The sequence below is a fragment of the Schistocerca gregaria genome, chromosome 2, assembly GCF_023897955.1.
Source record: "Schistocerca gregaria isolate iqSchGreg1 chromosome 2, iqSchGreg1.2, whole genome shotgun sequence".
In the NCBI taxonomy this organism is placed as follows: Eukaryota; Metazoa; Arthropoda; class Insecta; order Orthoptera; family Acrididae; genus Schistocerca; species Schistocerca gregaria.
Window position 1 is genome coordinate 660081640 of NC_064921.1, and position 22881 is coordinate 660104520.

The window sequence follows — 22881 nt, forward strand, 5'->3', positions numbered from 1 at the left end:
AATCGTACCATTAACAATGGAATGTGTTGCTTGAGATGCACAAATGTCTATGAGTGACAGTTTAATCAAGTGCAATTTGTTTCTGATTTAAGAGCAAACTTTCACTTTAAATGAGTTCTGCTCTTTGCTTCACGTGGCCAAGCACCGAGCAACGTTCGGGCTTTGAAATTCGCCATTGCGTCCAAACATCTCCAGTCCCAAAGCTTCTATTAGCGAAACGAGGACGACCTACATTTGGATGGCTGGGCGACAATTCAGATCCTGTTCCTCTCTAGTGTCGGTCGAGGGGCTTAATCACTCTTCCATCTCACGCGATTCTGCAATGCAGTTGTTCTAGCTATGCGTGTGATCGCAAGAATTCTTTGCCGTCACGTTCTCCTCTTCGTGCGTGGTAGGCGTATTTTCTTTATAAACACAGTAAATATATGACGTAACAGTTTCTCTGAATGTTCACTCTACGACGACAGATCCTAAGCCCATATCTCTACATACGGGGTGATTCCGTCACGACGTTACAAAAGTTCAGGTATAATGGAGAACGGTAAATACATCAGTTTGAGAGGCCCTGGTCCAGAAACGTTCGACAGCTATAAGCGAATAGCTTTCTGATACCGCTAACAGTGGAATACATGTATCGTCAATGTTGTTGCTACGACTGGAAAGTAGGCAACTTTCATAGGTGGTAGAATAGACAGAAACGATAAATAAGGGCCAAAATTCATATCTTAAGTGATATCAGCACTTGTTCATCTTAGATACTGTGAAACACATCGCGTTGGTTTCCATGTTTTTTGAGGATATGGTATGCACAAAAACAAGGAAACAGTGTCCAGTAAATATAGGCTCTAAAACGCATAGCTTAAAAGCTATGAGCACTTATTCATCTTCGATAATGTGAATCACACTTGTTTGGTTTCCGTGTTTCCCCAGGAGATGGTATGGACAAAAACAAGAAAACAGTCTCCAGTATGCTCTAAACCGCATACCTTAAGAGCTATGAGCACTTTTTCATCTTCGCTACAGTGAAACACATTTCTACTGAAAAATTGCCCATAACTCTTAAGGTATGCATTTTATAACTCAAAATTTACTAGTCATTTTTTCTTGTTTCACTCCATTACTTCCTCGAAAAATACTGAAACCAAAGAGCTTGCAGTGCATGAGATATGTTTCACCCTAACGAAGATGAGCAAGTGCTCATAGCTCTTAAGGTATGTATTATAGAGCTCATTTATAATATATTTCTTCTTGTTTTGGCCCACACTACCACCTCTGAAAGTTGCCTACCCTACAATTTTAGCAGCAACAGTACCGGCTACTCCACTGTCAGAGGTATCAAAACGACTTTAGATTATGGCCTTCAATTCGGTTTTTTAAGGACTAGGGACCCTTACCTCAAATTGATACATTTACCCTTTTCTGTCACCACCGAAAATTTCTACCTTCATCACAGAATTACCCAGTATAAGTACACTCCTGGAAATTGAAATAAGAACACCGTGAATTCATTGTCCCAGGAAGGGGAAACTTTATTGACACATTCCTGGGGTCAGATACATCACATGATCACACTGACAGAACCACAGGCACATAGACACAGGCAACAGAGCATGCACAAGGTCGGCACTAGTACAGTGTATATCCACCTTTCGCAGCAATGCAGGCTGCTATTCTCCCATGGAGACGATCGTAGAAATGCTGGATGTAGTCCTGTGGAACGGCTTGCCATGCCATTTCCACCTGGCGCCTCAGTTGGACCAGCGTTCGTGCTGGACGTGCAGACCGCGTGAGACGACGCTTCATCCAGTCCCAAACATGCTCAATGGGGGACAGATCCGGAGATCTTGCTGGCCATGGTAGTTGACTTACACCTTCTAGAGCACGTTGGGTGGCACGGGATACATACGGACGTGCATTGTCCTGTTGGAACAGCAAGTTCCCTTGCCGGTCTAGGAATGGTAGAACGATGGGTTCGATGACGGTTTGGATGTACCGTGCACTATTCAGTGTCACCTCGACGATCACCAGAGGTGTACGGCCAGTGTAGCAGATCGCTCCCCACACCATGATGCCGGGTGTTGGCCCTGTGTGCCTCGGTCGTATGCAGTCCTGATTGTGGCGCTCACCTGCACGGCGCTAAACACGCATACGACCATCATTGGCACCAAGGCAGAAGCGACTCTCATCGCTGAAGACGACACGTCTCCATTCGTCTCTCCATTCACGCCTGTCGCGACACCACTGGAGGCGGGTTGCACGATGTTGGGGCGTGAGCGGAAGACGGCCTAACGGTGTGCGGGACCGTAGCCCAGCTTCATGGAGACGGTTGCGAATGGTCCTCGCCGATACCCCAGGAGCAACAGTGTCCCTAATTTGCTGGGAAGTGGCGGTGCGGTCCCCTACGGCACTGCGTAGGATCCTACGGTCTTGGCGTGCATCCTTGCGTCGCTGCGGTCCGGTCCCAGGTCGAGGGGCACGTGCACCTTCCGCAGACCACTGGCGACAACATCGATGTACTGTGGAGACCTCACGCCCCACGTGTTGAGCAATTCGGCGGTACGTCCACCCGGCCTCCCGCATGCCCACTATACGCCGACGCTCAAAGTCCGTCAACTGCACATATGGTTCACGTCCACGCTGTCGCGGCATACTACCAGTGTTAAAGACTGCGATGGAGCTCCGTATGCCACGGCAAACTGGCTGACACTGACGGCGGCGGTGCACAAATGCTGTACAGCTAGCGCCATTCGACGGCCAACACCGCGGTTCCTGGTGTGTCCGCTGTGCCGTGCGTGTGGTCATTGCTTGTACAGCCCTCTCGCAGTGTCCGGAGCAAGTATGGTGGGTCTGACACACCGGTGTCAATGTGTTCTTTTTTCCATTTCCAGGAGTGTATTTTTCACCCAGCAGAGGAAACAGCTTAAAACTGTCGAACCAAAATTCCACCCCGTAAACCTGTCTTTCATGAACTGTTAACTTCATATTAAGCCACTACAGACATTCCATGGACTGACTCGAAACCTCCAAGTTTTTATTAGGTATTCTACGTAACTTCAAAGCATTCCATATGGCCTTAGAAATTTGGTAGTGAAAGAGATGAATTCAGTAATGATTCATTCTCCACTTGTAATTTCGGAGAGATTAACCGTATTCAGAATTTACGTGTTTTCAACAGCAAACTATGCCTTTTCCGAAAGTCGGTGATTTCATATGTGAAGGAAAAAAAATACGCCGCGTGGGTAAGATGGAAACGAAATGCTCCACTGGAACGACGCTGGCATACATGCAGCTTCGGCAATACAACAGAATAGGCAGGCCTACACTGCTCTGCATATAGAGCAAGTCATTGTCTTTGCGTTCTTACACACACACACACACACACACACACACACACACACACACACACACACACACATATATATATATATATATATATAGAGGCATAGTTTGATGTTGAAAATATATATATATATATATATATATATATATATATATATATATATATAATATAACTTTGACGTAGACGTATTCTCCCAGAACAAATAAAAATAGCTCCAGTCATCCGGTCCCGATCAAGGTATCTGAGAGGGTGCCCTTGACTGCAATACAAATGTCGGAACGTCAAACCTGCTTCAGTACATTTCGATTTGGCATCCCTCTGCCCTACTCCCAGTTTCCTGGAATGTGGCTGAAAATAATCTATTTGTGTAATGGATCGGATCTAAATTACTCGGATCTGCACATTAGCGCAAAAAATGAAAACATTAAAAATTTAAGAACTTTGGATTTTTTATGTGCTGCTACTCCATGTACGTTAAATGAATGAAACATCTTAATAGCTAAATTTATTGTTCTTCTCATCCATTCAATACGTGACCATCTTTCTTTCTACGCTCTGGAAAAAAGTAGAACCATTACCCTAGTAACTTGAACCATCCCTACTGTCTATATATGTCATTTACCTTTCAGCGGATGATAGGCCGAGTCTGATGTATCCAGGTATAATAAGTATCAGTTTTAAATTAACTGTTAATCCGCCATTTAGAGTCGAGTGCTTAGCCACGAACTTCCGCAAAAAAACAACGACCAGTTCATCTTTAAACAGAGAAATTCTAATAGTTAGTGGTAAAAACGATATCTTCTCTGACATTACTTACTGAATTTAGAAAAATGAACCTACATATGCGGCGCATTCTTTAGCTTAATGGATCTGCATTTCAGAGGGCGGAGTTTCAAACTCCCGTCAGACCACGCGGTTTCAAGTTTTCCTTAAGTTGGTTAAACTAAATACCTATGATTATGACATAGGCCTTCCCCAACCTGCTTCCATTTCGAGGTTATGCTCTGTCTCTACACGTTAAACCTTAATCTTGGATAATGATACTCCGTTAAATTTATGACATTCATGGCTAAGGCGTTGAATTTCTAATGCTCCACTGAAAAAATGTTGATACTGACACTTCTGTAATTAACTGTCTTTACGATACCTTAAAATCTTCCGAAAGCATTTGGTGCTCTTTATCTATCCTCACTGTACAATCTGTGCTAGAGAACACGCGTATTCCCAGATTATTTTCCTCGCTTCCTGTTACGTCCGCGTGTGGTACGAAGGAAGAATAGTTATCATTAACTGTCTGTAAAACTCGAATCCTTTTACTTTTATCGCCGCAACGACACTGGAGAATGTAATGTTTCTCTTGACTCGATAGAGCGTCTGCCACAACAAGTAACTGGGCTCTTATTTTCCCTCTCGTTCTCGTTACCAAGCCGAATCGGGCACATGTTCTTTGAAACTTAGCTATCTCTTCCGTTAATCCAGCTTGGTAAGACTTTTAGACGGATAAACAATACTCAAGGACTTATCAAAAGGCGGTTTCATAAATTTTTATTTATTTATTTATTTATTTATTTAACCTGGCAAGATTAGGGCCATCAGGCCCTCTCTTACATCTAACCAGGCATTCTACTTATTTTACAGTCATATGTTTCAGTAGGCATGTTAAACTACATCTGACCTCTGTCGTCGACGAGTAACTCTTTCGTAATATTCTCCGTCTAATATCGTAGTGACATTCGCATCACCTCTGCAGAAAGATTTGTGCAACTATTTCACATTCAACCGCTCCAGACCCGTGCTGTCTGCGCTCATACGCTGCACCCGCGCGTGGTACACGCGGCGCTCTGGGACCACAGCACAGCTACGACACCTGAAGATGGGCTTATAACAGTCCGAAACCGGTCGTGTGAAAATAAAGTAATTCACAACTGAAGAGGTATTTTCAACCTCTGCTAGTTCGAAGTAATCGACGATTGTGAATTATTCCACTGACTGATAGCCGAATTGTGTTATGAAAAGAAATTGCATCTTTTCATCTAATTTGTTCTCATTGCATTACATTACATTTATTTATGTTTAGGCTTACAATGTAAGAGCACACACGAGTCCACGCTTCTGGTCAGAGGGCCAAAGTTTGTCGCAGACTCTCTCTCTGCTCACCCCCCCCCCTCCCAAATCGACACAAATAGAACTTGCCACCAGCCCTACTTGTGCCACAGATGCCTACGATTTTAGTAATAATAATAATAATAATAATAATAATAATGTTTTATACAACAATGATAAATTGTTTAATTACAACAAAATGCTCAACAATAATATTCTTTTACTTCAGTTCTTAGTATATCGTAACTTCCAAGACAGTGAAACACAGAGAAATACAGCATTTCCGAAATACTTTTGCCATGCAGTTAGTTTAAAAATCACAAGAGAAACGGATTTGCACAATTTCGACAATGTCGTAATTTATACAATGTAAAATCATCGTGCGCATTCACCATTATCACTATTTCCCTTAGTAGTAAGATCACGAACTTAGGGATCCGAGCTATGCAAGTGTGTAAATAGAAGGAAATCTGCTTACTTCAGTCTTTTTGCCTACGATTGGGCAATCAGCCTTCCGGTGATTTTTGGGTAGTGAAACGTGTTTTCCTTTCTGACTTCCCTTACTCAGCTTCCGAAGATTTGCCAGTTCTTCCTGTTCACTCATGATCTGTCTCGAATTTGTCGTTGATAGCACCTACCTATCAATGTGTGCCTTCCATGTGGGCAGACCCTCTCGCAAGCAATTCAAAACCTTTATGTGATAAACGTAGCTGCATGTTTCAAGAATTCCTTGCATTTTTGAGACTCTCTATTTTCAGTCTACTGCATTTTAGCAGTTCTTTTTTATTAGGTTCTGTCTTTCTGACAATTACAAATATTGCAGTTGGTTTCAAACTAGCTTCTCCATGAGCTAGAGACTTGAAATTTTAAACATAACTAAGAACTGAGTGACAATGCAGTATTAACTCACTTCCTTGTCTGTCTGATCCAGCTGGCTCCCATAAGGGTGGGGGTAGGGTAAAAAGGGTTGGTAATAATTTTGGAAATTCTTAGCAAGCTCGTATGGAACCAAACTGTTGAGGTCATCGGTCCCTAGACTTACACAACACACACACCCATGCCCGAGGGTTCGGCCATTGGTAATACCTAACGTATTACAAGAGTACCATAAGGCTGTTTAGCCAAGAGTCCTATAGTCTCAGATATACTCCATGTCTTCCAAGTCAGAATGTTAGCATCAGAAAAAGCTTCAAGGCCACCATAATCTGCTTCATTGCCCCACACAATAGCAGGTGAGAGCCAAGTACTACCTCCAAACACTGCTTGCACATCACAGGTCAAGTTCAGTTGGAGTCCACGAAATACATTTGGACCTCCAATCAATTGCTGTTTACTAAATTGACCAGCAAGGTCAATATCAATGGCTTTCAAACTGCGATACACAGGTACACTGCGCCGCCAGCGACGACGCCATGCACGTCGCAGACATTGCTGTGGCACGTTAACACAAGTGATCTTTATTTTACAATTGCCATTACCAACTTACCATAAGGCTGTTTAGCCCAGAGTCCTGTAGTCTCAGATATACTCCATGTCTTCCAAGTCAGAATGTTAGCATCAGGTTAACGTGCCACAGCAATAGACTGGGATACTCAGATGTTTAGGACGGGTGGTAGGGATAGAGCAGCGAGTGACATTATACTGAGTGTACTATCCGAAAATTACCACGAGCAATTAAACAGAGAACCGACTCGTGGAGATAACATCTTGAACCTACTGATAACAAACAGACCCGAACTGTTCGACTCTTCAATTGCATAACAGGGAATCAGTGATCATAAGGCCTTTGCAGCATCCCTGAATATGGAAGTTACTAGGAATATAAAAAAAGGAAGGAAGGTTTACCTGTTCAGCAAGAGTAATAGAAGGCAGATTTCAGACTACCTAACAGATCAAAACGAAAATTTCTGTTCCGACACTGACAATGTTGAGTGTTTATGGAAAAAGTTTAAGGCAACTGTAAAATGCGTTTTAGAAAGGTACGTGCCGAGTAAAACTGTGAGGTACGGGAAAAACCCACCGTGGTTCAACAACAAAGTTAGAAAACTACTGCGGAAGCAAAGAGAGCTTCACTCCAAGTTTAAACGCAGCCAAAACCTCTCAGATAAACAGAACCTAAACGATGTCAAAGTTAGCGTAAGGAGGGCTATGCGTGAAGCGTTCAGTGAATTCGAAAGTAAAATTCTATGTACCGACTTGACAGAAAATCCTAGGAAGTTCTGGTCTTACGTTAAATCAGTAAGTGGCTCGAAACAGCATATCCAGACACTCCGGGATGATTATGGCTTTGAAACAGAGGATGACACGCGTAAAGCTGAAATACTAAACACATTTTTCCAAAGCTGTTCCACAGAGGAAGACCGCACTGCAGTTCCTTCTCTAAATCCTCGCACAAACGGAAAAATGGCTGACATCGAAATAAGTGTCCAAGGAATAGAAAAGCGACTGAAATCACTCAACAGAGGAAATTCCACTGGACCTGACGGGGTACCAATTCGATTCTACACAGAGTACGCAAAAGAACTTGCCCACCTTTTAACAGCCGTGTACCGCAAGTCTCTGGAGGAATGGAAAAGAGCACAGGTAGCCCCAGTCTTCAAGAAGGGTCGTCGAGGAGATGCACAAAACTATAGACCTATATCTCTAACGTCGATCTGTTGTAGAATTTTAGAACATGTTTTTTTGCTCGACTATCATGTCGTTTTTGGAAACCCAGAATCTACTCTGTAGGAATCAACATGGATTCCGGAAACAGCGATCGTGTGAGATCCAACTCGCTTTATTTGTTCATGAGACCCAGAAAATATTAGATACAGGCTCCCCGGTAGATGCTATTTTCCTAGACTTGCGGAAGGCGTTCGATACAGTTCCGCACTGTCGCCTGATAAACAAAGTAAGAGCGTACGGAATATCAGACCAGATGTGTGGCTGGATTGAAGAGTTTTTAGCAAACAGAACACAGCATGTTGTTATCAATGGAGAGACGTCTACAGACGTTAAAGTAACCTCTGGCGTGCCACAGGGGAGTGTTATGGGACCATTGCTTTTCACAATATATATAAATGACCTAGTAGATAGTGTCGGAAGTGCGGCTTTCCGCGGATGATGCTGTAGTATACAGAGAAGTTGCAGCATTAGAAAATTGTAGCAAAGTGCAGGAAGATCTGCAGCGGATAGGCAACTGACCCTTAACATAGACAAATGTAATGTATTGCGAATACATAGAAAGAAGGATCCTTTATAGTATGATTATATGATAGCGGAACAAACACTGGTAGCAGTTACTTCTGTAAAATATCAGGGAGTATGCGTGCGGAACGACTTGAAATGGAATGATCATATAAAATTAATTGTTGTTAAGGCGGGTACCAGGTTGAGATTCATTGGGAGAGTCCTTAGAAAATGTAGTCCATCAACAAAGGAGGTGGCTTACAAAACACTCGTTCGACCTATACTTGTGTATTGCTCATCAGTGTGGGATCCGTACCAGATCGGGTTGACGGAGGAGATAGAGAAGATCCAAAGAAGAGCGGCGCGTTTCGTCACAGGGTTATTTGGTAACCGTGATAGCGTTACGGAGATGTTTAGCAAAATCAAGTGGCAGACTTTGCAAGAGAGGCGCTCTGCATCGCGGTGTAGCTTGCTCGCCAGGTTTCGAGAGGGTGCGTTTCTGGATGAGGTATCGAATATACTGCTTCCCGCTACTTATACCTCCCGTGGAGATCACGAATGTAAAATTAGAGAGATTCGAGCGCGCACGGAGGCTTTCAGACAATCGTTCTTCCCGCGAACCATACGCGACTGGAACAGAAAAGGGAGGTAATGACAGTGGCACGTAAAGTGCCCTCCGCCACACACCGTTGGGTGGCTTGCGGAGTGTGAATGTAGATGCAGATGTAGATGTAGATGTCTCGGCTGCCCTCCAGGGATTGCGTATTGTGTGTGTAATGTTAGAACGCGTTCCATGCAGCACGCGTTGAACTCGATCACGGCTGCTGGACGTCATTGCCACACCTGCTATGCTAGCTTCGTCTCTGTAGAGCTGGCCTCACGGCGCCGCAAGGGTCGCGCCTTCCTTGTCAGCCAGTTTGTTTTTGCAGCTGCATCATGAAGCTCTTCGTCCCATGGCTCTCCCTTCAGTGTGTATTCGCTGCGCTTTCGTATTGTTCTCATTATATTCCGTTGGTTTAATCTGAAATTTCGGTACACCTTAGGTTTCCGCTCTTTGAACTTCGTTACTCTGCTATGTTGTCCCTGTCATACATTTTCTCCTCATTGTTGTCCTTTTCACCCTTGGCTAACTGCTGTTTATGGTTACTGGCCACTCGGCCGGTCTCTGCTGATTTTTGAGCTGTTTCAGGTGCTTGTCAGATTCTGGTCACAATAAACTACAAGAATACAAAAATGTCACAAACACATCACTAAAAAGCATCAAATAATTGTTGTTGTTGTGGTCTTCAGTCCTGAGACTGGTTTGATGCAGCTCTCCATCCTACTCTATCCTGTGCAAGCCTCATCTCCCAGTACCTACTGCAGCCTACATCCTTCCGAATCTGCTTAGTGTATTCATCTCTTGGTCCCCCTCTACGATTTTTACCCTCCACGCTGCCCTCCAATACTAAATTGGTGATCCCTCGATGTCTCAGAACATGTCCTACCAACCGATCCCTTCTTCTAGTCAAGTTGTGCCACAAGCTCCTCTTCTCCCCAATTCTATTCAATACCTCCTCAATAGTTATGTGATCTACCCATCTAATCTTCAGCATTCTTCTGTAGCACCACATTTCGAAAGCTTCTATTCTCTTCTTATCTAAACTATTTATCGTCCACGTTTCACTTCGATACATGGCTACACTCTATACAAATACTTTCAGAAAGACTTCCTTACATTTATGTCTATACTCGATGTTAACAATTATTTAAATAAAACTAAATTTTTAATATAACACGTTTTTAAGTTGGACTAAAACGAATAAAGTAATTTTCCTATCCCCACACAAATACCTTACTCCTTAACAGACGGTTCTGAACATTTGTAATAGTGAATTTTTAATAGCTATGAAAATACATAAAATAGTTATAACGAAAAAGGTGGAGCACATGCAACAGATTATAGGTAAGACATGAACTATTCATGCATAAATTACCTGTTTCGTGTGCCCCATGCTCTTCGTTATAAATCTTACAAATAATTTTGATAGCTATTAAAAATTCTTACTGTAAATTTTCAAACCTGTCTGTATGGGGTTGGTGATCTGTATGAGACAGGAGAAATTGTTTTATTTTTTTGGGTCAGATTTAAAAAACGTGTTGTATTAAAAATTATTTTATTTTGAGTACTTATACGAAAGATGGCTAAGAAATTTGGTAATTTATATATACTCAAATACAAAAGCTTTTGTTAAAACGTTTTTGGAGGGCTGAGTCACGATATCTCGCACCCACGCCTCCTTTGATCCGTTAATCTGCACCTGGGTAAGAATTTTCTACGAGCGTATTAGGGCTTGCCGCTGACATCAGCGTGGCGTGTGCAGGTGATCCCGCACCGGCGCTACATGCTGGAGTCCGGCCGCGGGCTGGGCGGGGGCAGCACGTCGCGGCTGCCGCCCCCGGAAGACCACTGCCGGTCGCCGCCGCCGCCGCCGCCGTGCCTGAGCCGCTCGCACCAGGACCTGCGCTCCGCGGGCGGCTGCTTCCACGCCCCCGTGCCCGCCCCCGCGCCGCCCTACCACCGCCACCTCTACCACCACCACACGCTGCCGCCGCCGCCGCCGCACTACCACCGCTACCACGCGCACGTCGACGACGACTGCGGTCCCACGCCCCCGCCGCCCCCGACGCTGCATCACCACGGCCACCACCATCACCATCACCACCATCATCACCAGCGAGAGCTTTCAACTTCAAGGTTTATATTCCACAAGTATCACATTCTCATAACAAAAGCCTACGGAGGACGTTCTACAGGGTGGAAAGTATTTAAACTGACAAACCCTGGAAGGTTGTAGGGGACATCAAAACAAATATTTTTCCATAATGTCATTTTTTCCTATGAGGATTATTTAAACCGGTTGAGGCCGCATTACGCTCTTCAGTTATTAGAGGCCGTAGTACGATCTTGAGTTCTTAGTGGGCGTATTACTCTCTTCAGTTGTAGGCAACTGCTGTGCATCAGTGTAGTAGTGCACTGTCTTTGTTTACTAACGAAGCGATACACCTGGAGTGAGTACACTGATATGGTTGGTGAGTACTACGTAGCGCACCACAACGGACAGCGAGTTTATCAACAACAATATCCTAATCGCAGTATCATACGGCGTTTGCTGCTGTGTACCAACGTCTGCGTGAGACCGGGTCATTTAGCGGATTACCTGGACAGGGGCGCCGTCGCACGGTAAGAACGCTGCAATTTGAGGAAGCTGTCTGGCAGCATGTGGAGCGGGATCCTTCAATCAGCACTCGTGCAATTGCACGTAACGTGGGGACGAATCAGACGGATGTAAGAACAGTCCTTCGAGAGGAATTGTGACGTCCATTGCACTTACAGCTTGTCCACAACCTGTGTCCAGTTGATTATTCACCCAGAGCACAGTTTTCGCAGTGGTACCTGGAATAGTGGAAATGCATCCTACGTTTCCAACCGCTGTGTTGTTTACCGATGAAGAAACTTTCGGGCGTGATGGAGTCTTCAACATGCACAATTCGCATGTTTGGAGTGAGGATAACCCACACGCCACAGTTACTAGCGCTCATCAACTGCGCTTCTTCGTTAATGTGTGGGTCGGCGTTGTTGGGGACTGTTTAATTGGGCCGTATCGGCTACCTATCCCATTAAATGGCAGGCAATATTACAATTTTCTCGCCAGAGCATTCCCAGGACTGATGGAAGACGTCCAGCTCCCTACAAGATAACGCATATGGTTCCAACATGACGGGGCGCCGGCACATTTCAGTTGTCGTGTGCGGCGATTCCTGGACCGACGGTTCCCAGGAATGTGGATTGGCAGAGGTGGTCCTGTACCATGGCCTGCTCGATCCCCAGATATGTCCCCTCTGGACTTTTTTGTGTGAGAAGAGATGCGCAACCCTGTTTACGCAACTCCTGTTGCATCAGAAGAGGATCTGTTTGCCCGGATACTAGCAGCAGCAGGAACAAATCAGGATACTCCTGAGGCTTTTGCCCGTGTCAGACAGAACATGATCCGCTGGTGTAACCTTTGTTTACATGTCAATGGAGGCACTTTTGAAAATCTACTGTAACTGAAATTGAGTTGTGTTAATGTGTTGTCTCTTGGTCATAAAAAAAATTGAAAAGTGTTTGTTGGCTTAATTAATTTTCCGCCATAGACATCTTCCTCCACTGGTTTAAATACTCCTCATAGGAAAAAAAAGACATTAGGGAAAAATAGTTGTCTTGATGTCCCCTACAACCTCCAAGAGTTTTGTCGGTTTAAATACTTTCCACCCTGTATAGTTACTCTGATGAACACACATATGTTATGAAAGTGAACAGCAACTACTACATCATTTGTCAAATACTGCTATGAAAAAATGCTGTCCTTAAGATTCAAACATACACATTTAGTTGCTAGTTCGAGTGCTTGTGTAAATAATTAAGTGCCAAGGTTTTCGTGAGACGAGGATAATTCTGAACTACGAGTTATGATAAAGAATTCCGATTTAACCCTTAACTCGAGAGGTGTGTCTCAGACTGAACAAAAATTTTCGAACTCACTCTCCAAGGTCACTTCTGGCAGAAAGCTTCAGTAACTCTTCCGCCCATCCTGCAATGTCTTATTGTCGGTAGCATTATCGCCTTCTTTTTTTTGTTGTTGACACGTGTAGACACTTTTTAGGTCTCCTAGACCGCGAATAGTAAACTACGAACCTGTTTTCTCTAGTATAGTACAAAATGTGTTCGCAGGAATGTGTCAGTGTTCACTGTCCTAAATTTCATGAAAATTTTGGTCTGTGAATGGAGTGAAATGGCAGCAACACAGATCAAGAAGTACACGAAAAAGACGACGCTTTTACAACAGCCGATGATCACAGCTCTTCTAGCGAAAGATCATTCAGAGGAAGAACTCCAGGATAGTTGTGATGAGGACCTTTATTTCTCCAATAAAATATGTAAACTGTTCATTAAAATCAAATAAATTCTGAGTGATAGTAAAAAATGTAGACCCTAGCATTTATTGTCAGTTTTGCAGACTTTATTTTTGCACGTATGGAGAGAACGTTTTATGCACAAGTTGCAACCCGGGAATTTAGTTTCATATGAACAGTTACTTGCTTCTTAATTGTTCAGAATTTAAAACTCAGATCTGCAACAGATTTTCATGTGCACTATCTGAAAAAGGCACAAAAGTATGTATTCGAGGCGCTGTTTACTAAATAGAATCAACAATAACTATTTAAACAACACCCACACATAATTATAAAAATAAATTTTATATAATTTAAATTAAAAATTTCGAATGATTTGAGCCCCAATCTCAGTTTAAACGTAGGGGTCCCACAGATACCAAATCGTATCAAACGTTACAGAAAAATCACATTGTTAGTTAAGGATTAAAATATGTTAAGTCCAACGAAGATAAAGGAAAAGCTAGATTCCACACTGGCGTTTTTTCTCACTCGTGCCCGACAGCTTAAAAATAAACTGGTGACAATAAGTGTGCTTGTCGATCCATCGAGAATTAATTAGCGCTTAAAATATCCAAGAACTTCTAGTACCAACTAGAGTGCGGAAAAAATTATAAACAATTTCCGGTTGACGGTTTCGAGCTCTTTGACATTTCAGAGAGATTGTTAAGACGCACCTAAAACATTTTAAACGAACTGCGAGTATGAAAAACCTTTCTGCTGGAAAAGTACCGCTTCCGCCAACTATTGACTTAAAACGCATACGAATGTATAGCGCACAAGTATGTTTTGCCTTTGTGGCTGATTAAAACTATCTAAGCTATCGCAGCGCTACTCACGACCGATCTTGATAGCTTCAATTTTGTCAGCACTTCTATATTTTCGTAAGTTCACGGAAACTCTCTTGCATACCTCGCAGAACTAGCACTCCAGATTTTGATGGAAAGGATAAACATGGCTGTACAATGGCTTACATTTATGATCTTCCTAGAAAACGCTTGCTGAAATATTTCACGGGTTATGTGATTTCGGGAGCTACGGACGAACCATCTGATTTACGTGACAACAACCTAAGTAATATATCATAGCAATTTACTGGGAAGCAAAACTCAGCTTGATAAAGGTATTTTCGCCCAGCCAACATTTGAGGATCTTCATAGTTGATTAGAATATTTTGTGGACCTTTGTGTGTACTATTTTCGCTCATTTTTCATTTCCTACGTCTCTTTTTCATTAATTTTAATTTAGTTCGGTAATATATTACATAGTCTCTATGGACACTAACGACCACGATTTTGTGTGCCCTTAGACTGAGCGAGAACCATTGTACGACTTGTGTGCTTCGCGTTCCGATGACGTCCCTGTCTCTTTCTCTTTATTGTGATAAGCTCGCGAAATTAAAATAAAAAGTCACTTACCTTGGCAGAGATAATAATAATTTCAGGTACCTGTAAGTCATGTGGGAAGTGTTGAATAGAGACTGGAAGCTTGTTATGTTCCAGTGTGGCTATGGAGGCGCCTGTCTCATTCACAGCATGTGATGTGGGGTACAAAGACGATACAAGGTAAAGGCAATTAGTAACCAGCAATGAACCACAGACATGGGAAGACGAATCGCACTCCCGTAACTTCTCGGGAATGTCAGGTTGGATGGGCAGAACAGGAAATGCGCTAGAGCAGCGTTAATACTACAGGGCGACCATAAAAGAATGTCCCAGTTTCAATGGCGTATTACAACATTTTAAGTTAGAATATTTACAACAAATCGTACATCAAATTAAAAGTTGTCTTACTTAGTTTTCCTTACAAATGTTCAATATGTGCATCTGTAGTTATGTGGCACACATCCAACCTTAAATCCAATTGATTCCACAGTTTGGTTAATAAGTTCAGCGTAATGGAAGCAATTCAGTTGTATGTCTCAACTCTGGCAGATCATTATGTAGCAGCGAACATACAGACACGGTCTTTTGCAAAGACCCACTGGAAAAATCACATGGCGTTCCTGGAACATATCTTGATAAGTCACCCCTACGACGACAGTTTAAGCGAGAAAAAATGATCCGTACTCTTGATGTCAGGGCATAGTGCAGAAAATGTTATTTTGGGGGATCTCTTTGACAATTTACAAGTTAATAAGAATGTTCTGATCTCTACATACGAACATTGTGGGTATCTCATCACTGAACATAACACGATCAAGAAAGTCATCTCCCGCGGCAAAACTTCTCTTGCAAAGTTATAAAGTACGCCGTAGGCACCTGGCTTTAAATCATGTACCAACTGTAGCTCGTATAGACACATACGTAAATGTTACCCTAAAACTTCCCAAGCTGTTATCTTTGGCAACTGAGGTTGAAGACTTTCTTTCAGAATACACTCTTTAGTACTATGAATACAGCCGACATCCTCTTCAGACACTTTTTGGTCGTCCCATATTCATCCCTTCACACACACACACACACACACACACACACACACACACACACACACACACACATGTGGTCGTTTCGAACTGACTACACCATCGACAAATATCTTTTCCATGAGGGGAGAGGCACAATTAAACTTTAAATCAAGTGCATGTTGAACTTAAACTAAAGGTTCACTTTTGGCAAACTGCTGAACACAAAACTCTTTACACTCAGGGGTCGCCATTTTGAGTGCGTGCTACTGCGAGTGTGAAAATAACAAGGCAGATGAGCTTATGCAAAACCCTTTTAACCAAGACTCTACAACGCTTACAGTTGATACCACAACAATTTACGACTGGTACATTCTTTTAGGGGCGTCCTTTATTTGGAAACGTGACAGTCACCTAAAATGAACACGTCACTAGGCTGATAGGACTGCAGAAGCTTTGTAGCTGGTTGTTATGAACTGAATGAGCTTTTCGCTAGATTATACACGTCGCGATCACAGATTTTAGTAGTTGCCAATACTTTCGATTCATCCTAAAATGACTCTTCTTAACTTATCCTTATTTTTTAAATCTGTTAATGAGCATAATAAAAGTTCTTTAATACAGTTTAAATTAGTAATTCTAGTTGCACTAGAGAACTTAGAGGCAGGAAAATACGAATTGATATAATTTTATGGAGGACTGAGATGATGCTCGTTACGTTACTTCCTTTAATAAGCTTCAGAAAGCTAAAAAAACTTTCGTTACTTGCTTTAATAGGCTTCAGAAATTTAAAAATTTAAAATAAGCCAAAAGAAAAAAAGTAATGGTGCTTAAAAATTACACAAGGATTTGAGTAATTAAGTATCGACATCAGCTACATGGAAAAGCTACTCTGTTAATAAAGCTCAGGACATTTGCTCTCAGAGTTGTATTCATTTTAGTGCTGTATCTCCCTTCTCAGAAGGAAACAAGCAGCGGAAAATTCGGGTACTAGTGTCTGTTATCATGATCTTAAATGAGTCCTTATTCTACTAGTTCACCCGAGAAGTTTCGTTGAGGAATGTTACTACGGAGACACATTTCGTCTCGCTGTGAGGTAGTTTATTATGTAGCCGTTTCAAGAGGATGTTCACAGAACGCCGGAACTGTCGACGTTTTCTCGAGAAATCCAGGGCGAGAAGAGATTCCATCCCTAGTGAACTGTGGAGGTCTGCATACGTGCCTAGTCTGATAGATAACTTTCCTGTCTGTATGTGAAATAGGTTCCGCGTTATACCCACTGAATACCAACAAGTCTTCTTAATGACTGTACAAATGGTGGAGAAAACCATTGAAGATTCTATGATGTTTTACTTCTGCATCAAATGGTTATTGTACAGAAGCTTCCTTATCTCTGGACTGCTGGATCGAGTTGAATAACTAGGTATGACTCCTAGGTTGCAATCTTAAGGCAGGAAGGTAGCATACCAAACTTTGTCATCCAAGATGACGCTTAAAATGTTTGCATCCAGTGGGCTTGTATTCACTGCTCGGCATAAGAAAAGTTCCAGGGCAATAACTTATATTAACAGCCAGCGAAATCTTCCGGATTGGATCCCTATTGAAATCTCTAACCTTATTCCATGTGAAAAATAACGTCTTTTTGCCCTGTATGTTTATTTCCCTACCAGTATTCTTCGAGTGCCCGCTGATGGACGTCCCCTTCTGTGTGTAATGATTCCGTATGGCCTGGTGTATTCTGTTTCATGAAGTTGTGTAAGTACTGTAAGGGCCCTGAGTACTATACTCTCTGTTTTGAAGGACACCTATTTTACTGTTTAGAGTAAACTTTTTCAGAGATGCTTTCTTAGTACAAATGGTGTGATGCAGCCTCTGTACTTTTCTACATCTACACCTGTACCTGTGAAATGCTTGGCACTGGATACTTCTATTTTACCATTTACTCCCATTCTGTTGGCATATTGAGCGCAAGTAGAATGATTGGTGCAGTGCCGCGTCGCACACTGTAATTAGTCTAATCCTGTCTTCGAAGTCCCTATGGGAGCGATATGTAGGGGGCTGAAGTATACCTCTAGATTCTTCTGTTGATACCGGTTATTGCATCTCTGTAAAAAGGCTTTCGCAGAATAACTGGCGTCTGCCGATTCAGATGACTCGTATGTCTGTGACACTATACCGTGAGTCAAACAAATCTGCGATCATTTGCACTACTCTTCTTTTTGTAGTTCAGTATTTCCCGTTAGACCTATTGATATAGGTGCCATGCACTAGAACAATATTCAAGGATGGTTGGCACGGGTATTTTACTAGCAATCTCTTTTGTAGAGTGACAGCGTTTTCCCAGTATTCTTCCAATGAACTGAAGTTTTACGTGAATGTCTTGTGTCTGTTTTTTTGGGCATGTCCGAAAGAATAGATACCATGTAGAATCCACAGCTGTGTTACATACACTACTGGCCATTAAAATTGCTACACTACGAAGATGACGTGCTACAGACGCGAAATTTAACCGACAGGAAGAAGACGCTGTGATATGCAAATGATTAGCTTTTCAGAGCATTCACACAAGGTTGGCGCCGGTGGCGACACCTACAACGTGCTGACATGAGGAAACTTTCCAACCGATTTCTCATACACAAACAGCGGTTGACCTGCGTTGCCTGGTGAAACGTTGTTGTGATCCCTCGTGTAAGGAGGAGAAATGCGTACCATCATGTTTCCGACTTGATTTCTCATACACAAACAGCGGTTGACCGGCGTTGCCTGGTGAAACGTTGTTGTGATGCCTCGTGTAAGGAGGAGAAATGCGTACCATCATGTTTCCGACTTTGATAAAGGTCGGATTGTAGCCTACCGCGATTGCGGTTTTTCGTATCGCGACATTGCTGCTCGCGTTGGTCCAGATCCAATGACTGTTAACAGAATATGGAGTCGGTAGGTTCATGAGGGTAGTACGGAACGCCGTGCTGGATCCCAACAGTCTCGTATCACTAGCAGTCGAGATGACAGGCATCTTATCCGCATGGCTGTAACGGTTCGTGTAGCCACGTCTCGATCCCTGACTCAACAGAAGGGGTCGTTTGCAACACGACAACCATCTGGACAAACAGTTCGACGACGTTTGCAGCAGCATGGACTATCAGCTCGGAGACCGTGGATGCGGTTACCCTTGACGCTGCATCACAGACAGGAGCACCTGCGATGGTGTACTCGACGACGAACCTGGGTGCACGAATGGCAAAACGTCATTTTTTCGGTTTAATCCAGGTTTTCCGTGTTTTGCGACATCGTGGTGAATGCACATTGGAAGCGTGTATTCGTCATCGCAACACTGGCGTATCACCCGACGTGATGGTATTCGGTGCCATTGGTTACACGTCTCGGTCACCTCTTGTTCGCATTGACGGAACTTTGAACAGTGGACGTTATATTTCAGATGTGTCACGATCCGAGGCTCTACCATTCATTCGATCCCTGCGAAACCCTACATTTCAACAGGATAATGCACGACCGCATGCTGCAGGTCCTGTACGGGCCTTTCTGGATACAGAAAATGTTCGACTGCTGCCTTGGCCAGCACATTCTCCAAATCTCTCACCAATTTAAAACGTCTGGTCAATGGTGGCTGAGCCCGCATCTCGTGGTCGTGCGGTAGCGTTCTCGCTTCCCACGCCCGGGTGCCCGGGTTCGATTCCCGGCGGGGTCAGGGATTTTCTCTGCCTCGTGATGGCTGGGTGTTTTCCTTAGGTTAGTTAGGTTTGAGTAGTTCTAAGATCTAGGGGACTGATGACCTAAGATGTTAAGTCCCATAGTGCTCAGAGCCATTTGAACCAATGGTGGCCGAGCAACTGGCTCGTCACAATACACCAGTCACTACTCTTGATGAACTGTGGTATCGTGTTGAAGCTACGTGGGCAGCAGTACCCGTATAGGCCATCCAAGCTCTGTTTGACTTAATGCCCAGGCGTATCAAGGCCGTTATTACGGCCAGCTGTGGTTGTACTAGGTACTGATTACTCAGGATCTATGCACCTTAATTGCGTGAAAATGTAATCGCATGTCAGTTCTAGTATAATATATTTGTCCAATGAAAACCCGTTTGTCATCTGCATTTCTTCTTGGTGTAGCAATTTTAATGGCCAGTAGTGTATTATATAAATTGCAAGTGGTATTGGAGGGGGGATAAAGGAAAGGGAGGGGAAGGAGCTAACGGTATAAGTTGCATCGGAACTTTGTACAAAATCAGTGGCGTCGAGTGAATATGTGTGCCGGACTGGGACTGCAACTCGAGGTCTGCCTCTTACTGGGCAATTGCATTAACGACTGAGCCACCCGGACACTGTGTTTATGCAAATGCAGAGACTATCGCGGCACACGCCCCGGCCGACACACATTTCCATCTAGTGCCACATATCCGCAGTCGCCGTCCATGTCCTCCACTCTTGTCGATTTTAGATTCCCGCTGGAGGTCGAACGATTTGTCTGAATGAACAGACATCCCGCATTCATATAACTTCTTCACCTCAATAGGCACTGAATTCCACAACCTTCAGTGTCAATGCGCATTTACGTTCGACCTCCAGCGGGAATCTATAATAAGCGAGTGTGAAGGACATGGGCGGGGACTGGGGATAGGTGGCGCTACGTGGGAATGTGAGTCGGCCAGGGCGTGTGCTGAGATGGTATTTGCATTGGCATAAATACTGTCCCTGGGTGATGCAGTGGTTAACGTAGCTGCTTAGTAAGAAGGAGATTCTGACTTCCAGTCACGTCCAGCATACATTTTCACTGGTTGCTGCTGATACCACATGAAATCCCAAAGAAGCTAATATCATTAGTGTCTTCCCTTTCCCTTTCCCCCTTCGGCCTTCAATTTATGCGCGATGAACCGAAGTCTGCCACCTGATTTATCTATATCTGAATGTGTGTGATAATTCCATTTCATATCCCTGCAGCTATTACACCTAGATATTTGCATTAGTTTTATGGGGTGCATAATTCTACATTTCTGCGCCCATAAGGAAAGTTGCCAATCTTTGCACCGCTTTGAAATCTTGTCAGGATCTGATTAAACATGTTACTAAAGGCTACTATGTGTTAATATTGTCTGTCAGGTCATAAATGTACGAGGGTTGGAACTTTAATAGTGGTAACTATTTATTCACAGCTCGCACAAAATATATACTTGTTTCAAGGGCTTACTGACCTTCAAAGTAGTCACCAGCACTGTGTATAACCCGTTGCCAGCGATGTGGAAGTCGTAAGATACTCTCGACAGTGCCAGTTGTGTTTACAGTTCAAACGCCGCGGTCTATTGCCCGACGAATGTAGCAGTTCTGAAGCAAATGCGGTGAAATGTTTCCTTCAGTTTAGAAATCGAGATGAACTCACGACGGCTTAAGTCAGGGGAGTGCAGTAGGTGGTATAGCACTTAGCAGCCCCATTAGTCAAACAAATGGGTAACGGCTTGCACTGTACGTGCTTGAGCATTGTACTGATGATGCAGAAAGTGTCATCACTTCTGTCTCTAAGCTGGTCGTAGGCTGTTCAAAACATGAACAGCATAGAGACACAAGTGATGACACTTTCTGCAGGACCTGACTATCATTTTGCAGGACAATTCTCAAGCACGTACACTGCAAGCTGTTACTGATTTGTTTGACTGGTGGGGCTGCTAAATGCTATACCACCTACTGCACTCCCCTGACTTGAACCTTCGTAAGTTCAACTCGATTTCTAAGCTGAAGGAAACACTTCACGGCATTCGCTTCAGAATTGCTACAAATTCTTCGGGTCAAGAGACCGCGCCACTCGAACTGTCAACACAACTGGCACTGCTAAGAGAATCCTAGGACTTTCACATCGCTGGCAACGGGTTATACAGAATGCCGGTGACTACTCTGAAGGTCAGTAAAGCTTTGAAACACGTATCTATTTTGTACGAGCTGTAAATAAATAGTTGCCACTATTAAAGTTCCAACACGTGTATAACATAAACAGCAAGAGTCCTAACACATTTCCCTGGGGCAAGCCTGAAGTTACTTCTACATCTGTCGATGACTCTCCACATAATATTGAGAGGTGGCATGAGCCCCCTCTCATATTTCTATCTTACTCTGAGTAATTCGATTTTTCTCTCCAATTGCTTGCGGTTAAAAGATGCTATACCTTCACACGCGGACTTCCCACGTAGAGTCTCTCGTCACGCGGGTGGTCCGGTGACAGGCGAGTTCTGCTTATTCTGAAAGGGTTAAGCCGACGGGTGTGAGGAAATCGAGTGAATGCTTACCGGACGCCGACATTGTCATAAGAGTGGGAGTGACACGCCCAGAGGGGCCAGAAGGGGCGGCTGGGCTAGTGAAAACACTTTTTGGCGGGCTACCAGCGAGGCGTGGGAATGACTTGTGTTCCCAGGCAGTCTTGGCGGGCAAATTCCCGCGTCTTCTGCAAAATCTTAACTGTGATTGGCTTGCTCAGGGCATAGCTACGTGACGTAGCAAAATCGGCGCAGAAATTGGCGCCAAGAATCTCCTGTGGTGGAATGGTAGTGCTTCGGCAATAGAGTGGAATTTTCCGCCGGTTTTCGAGTTGGTTATTGGAACGTTTAACCACGACCACTGTCGTGGGGGCAGGAATGTTCTGTGTTCGGCTTGTACGGGTGCTCTTGAGAGAGTCGGCTCTCGCCTTTCGGTCAGAGTTGGTTACAAGACTGAGCTCTCGCTGCTCTGGACAGCCTGCCTTCCTTTGGCTGTCTAATATACTTTTATTTGATTGTAAATGTTTGATGAAGTTGCTGAAGTTTCGACTTCGACGTAACTTTCCGAGTACAGTAGGCAATTGAGCGTTCTGCGTACAAGCGGACTATGTTGTCTGCCTTTAGCAGTTTTGG

General features: G+C 43.6%; 1 protein-coding gene across 1 annotated transcript in view; it reads left to right on the forward strand.

The window, feature by feature from the left end:
* The window catches only part of LOC126335926 (uncharacterized), a 732352-nt gene that overhangs the window by 700590 nt on the left and 8881 nt on the right, over window positions 1-22881 (forward strand). Inside the window, exon 5 of the mRNA XM_049999401.1 lies at window positions 10978-11351. Coding sequence (XP_049855358.1) covers window positions 10978-11351 — 374 coding nt within the window. The remainder of the gene's footprint in view (window positions 1-10977; window positions 11352-22881) is intronic.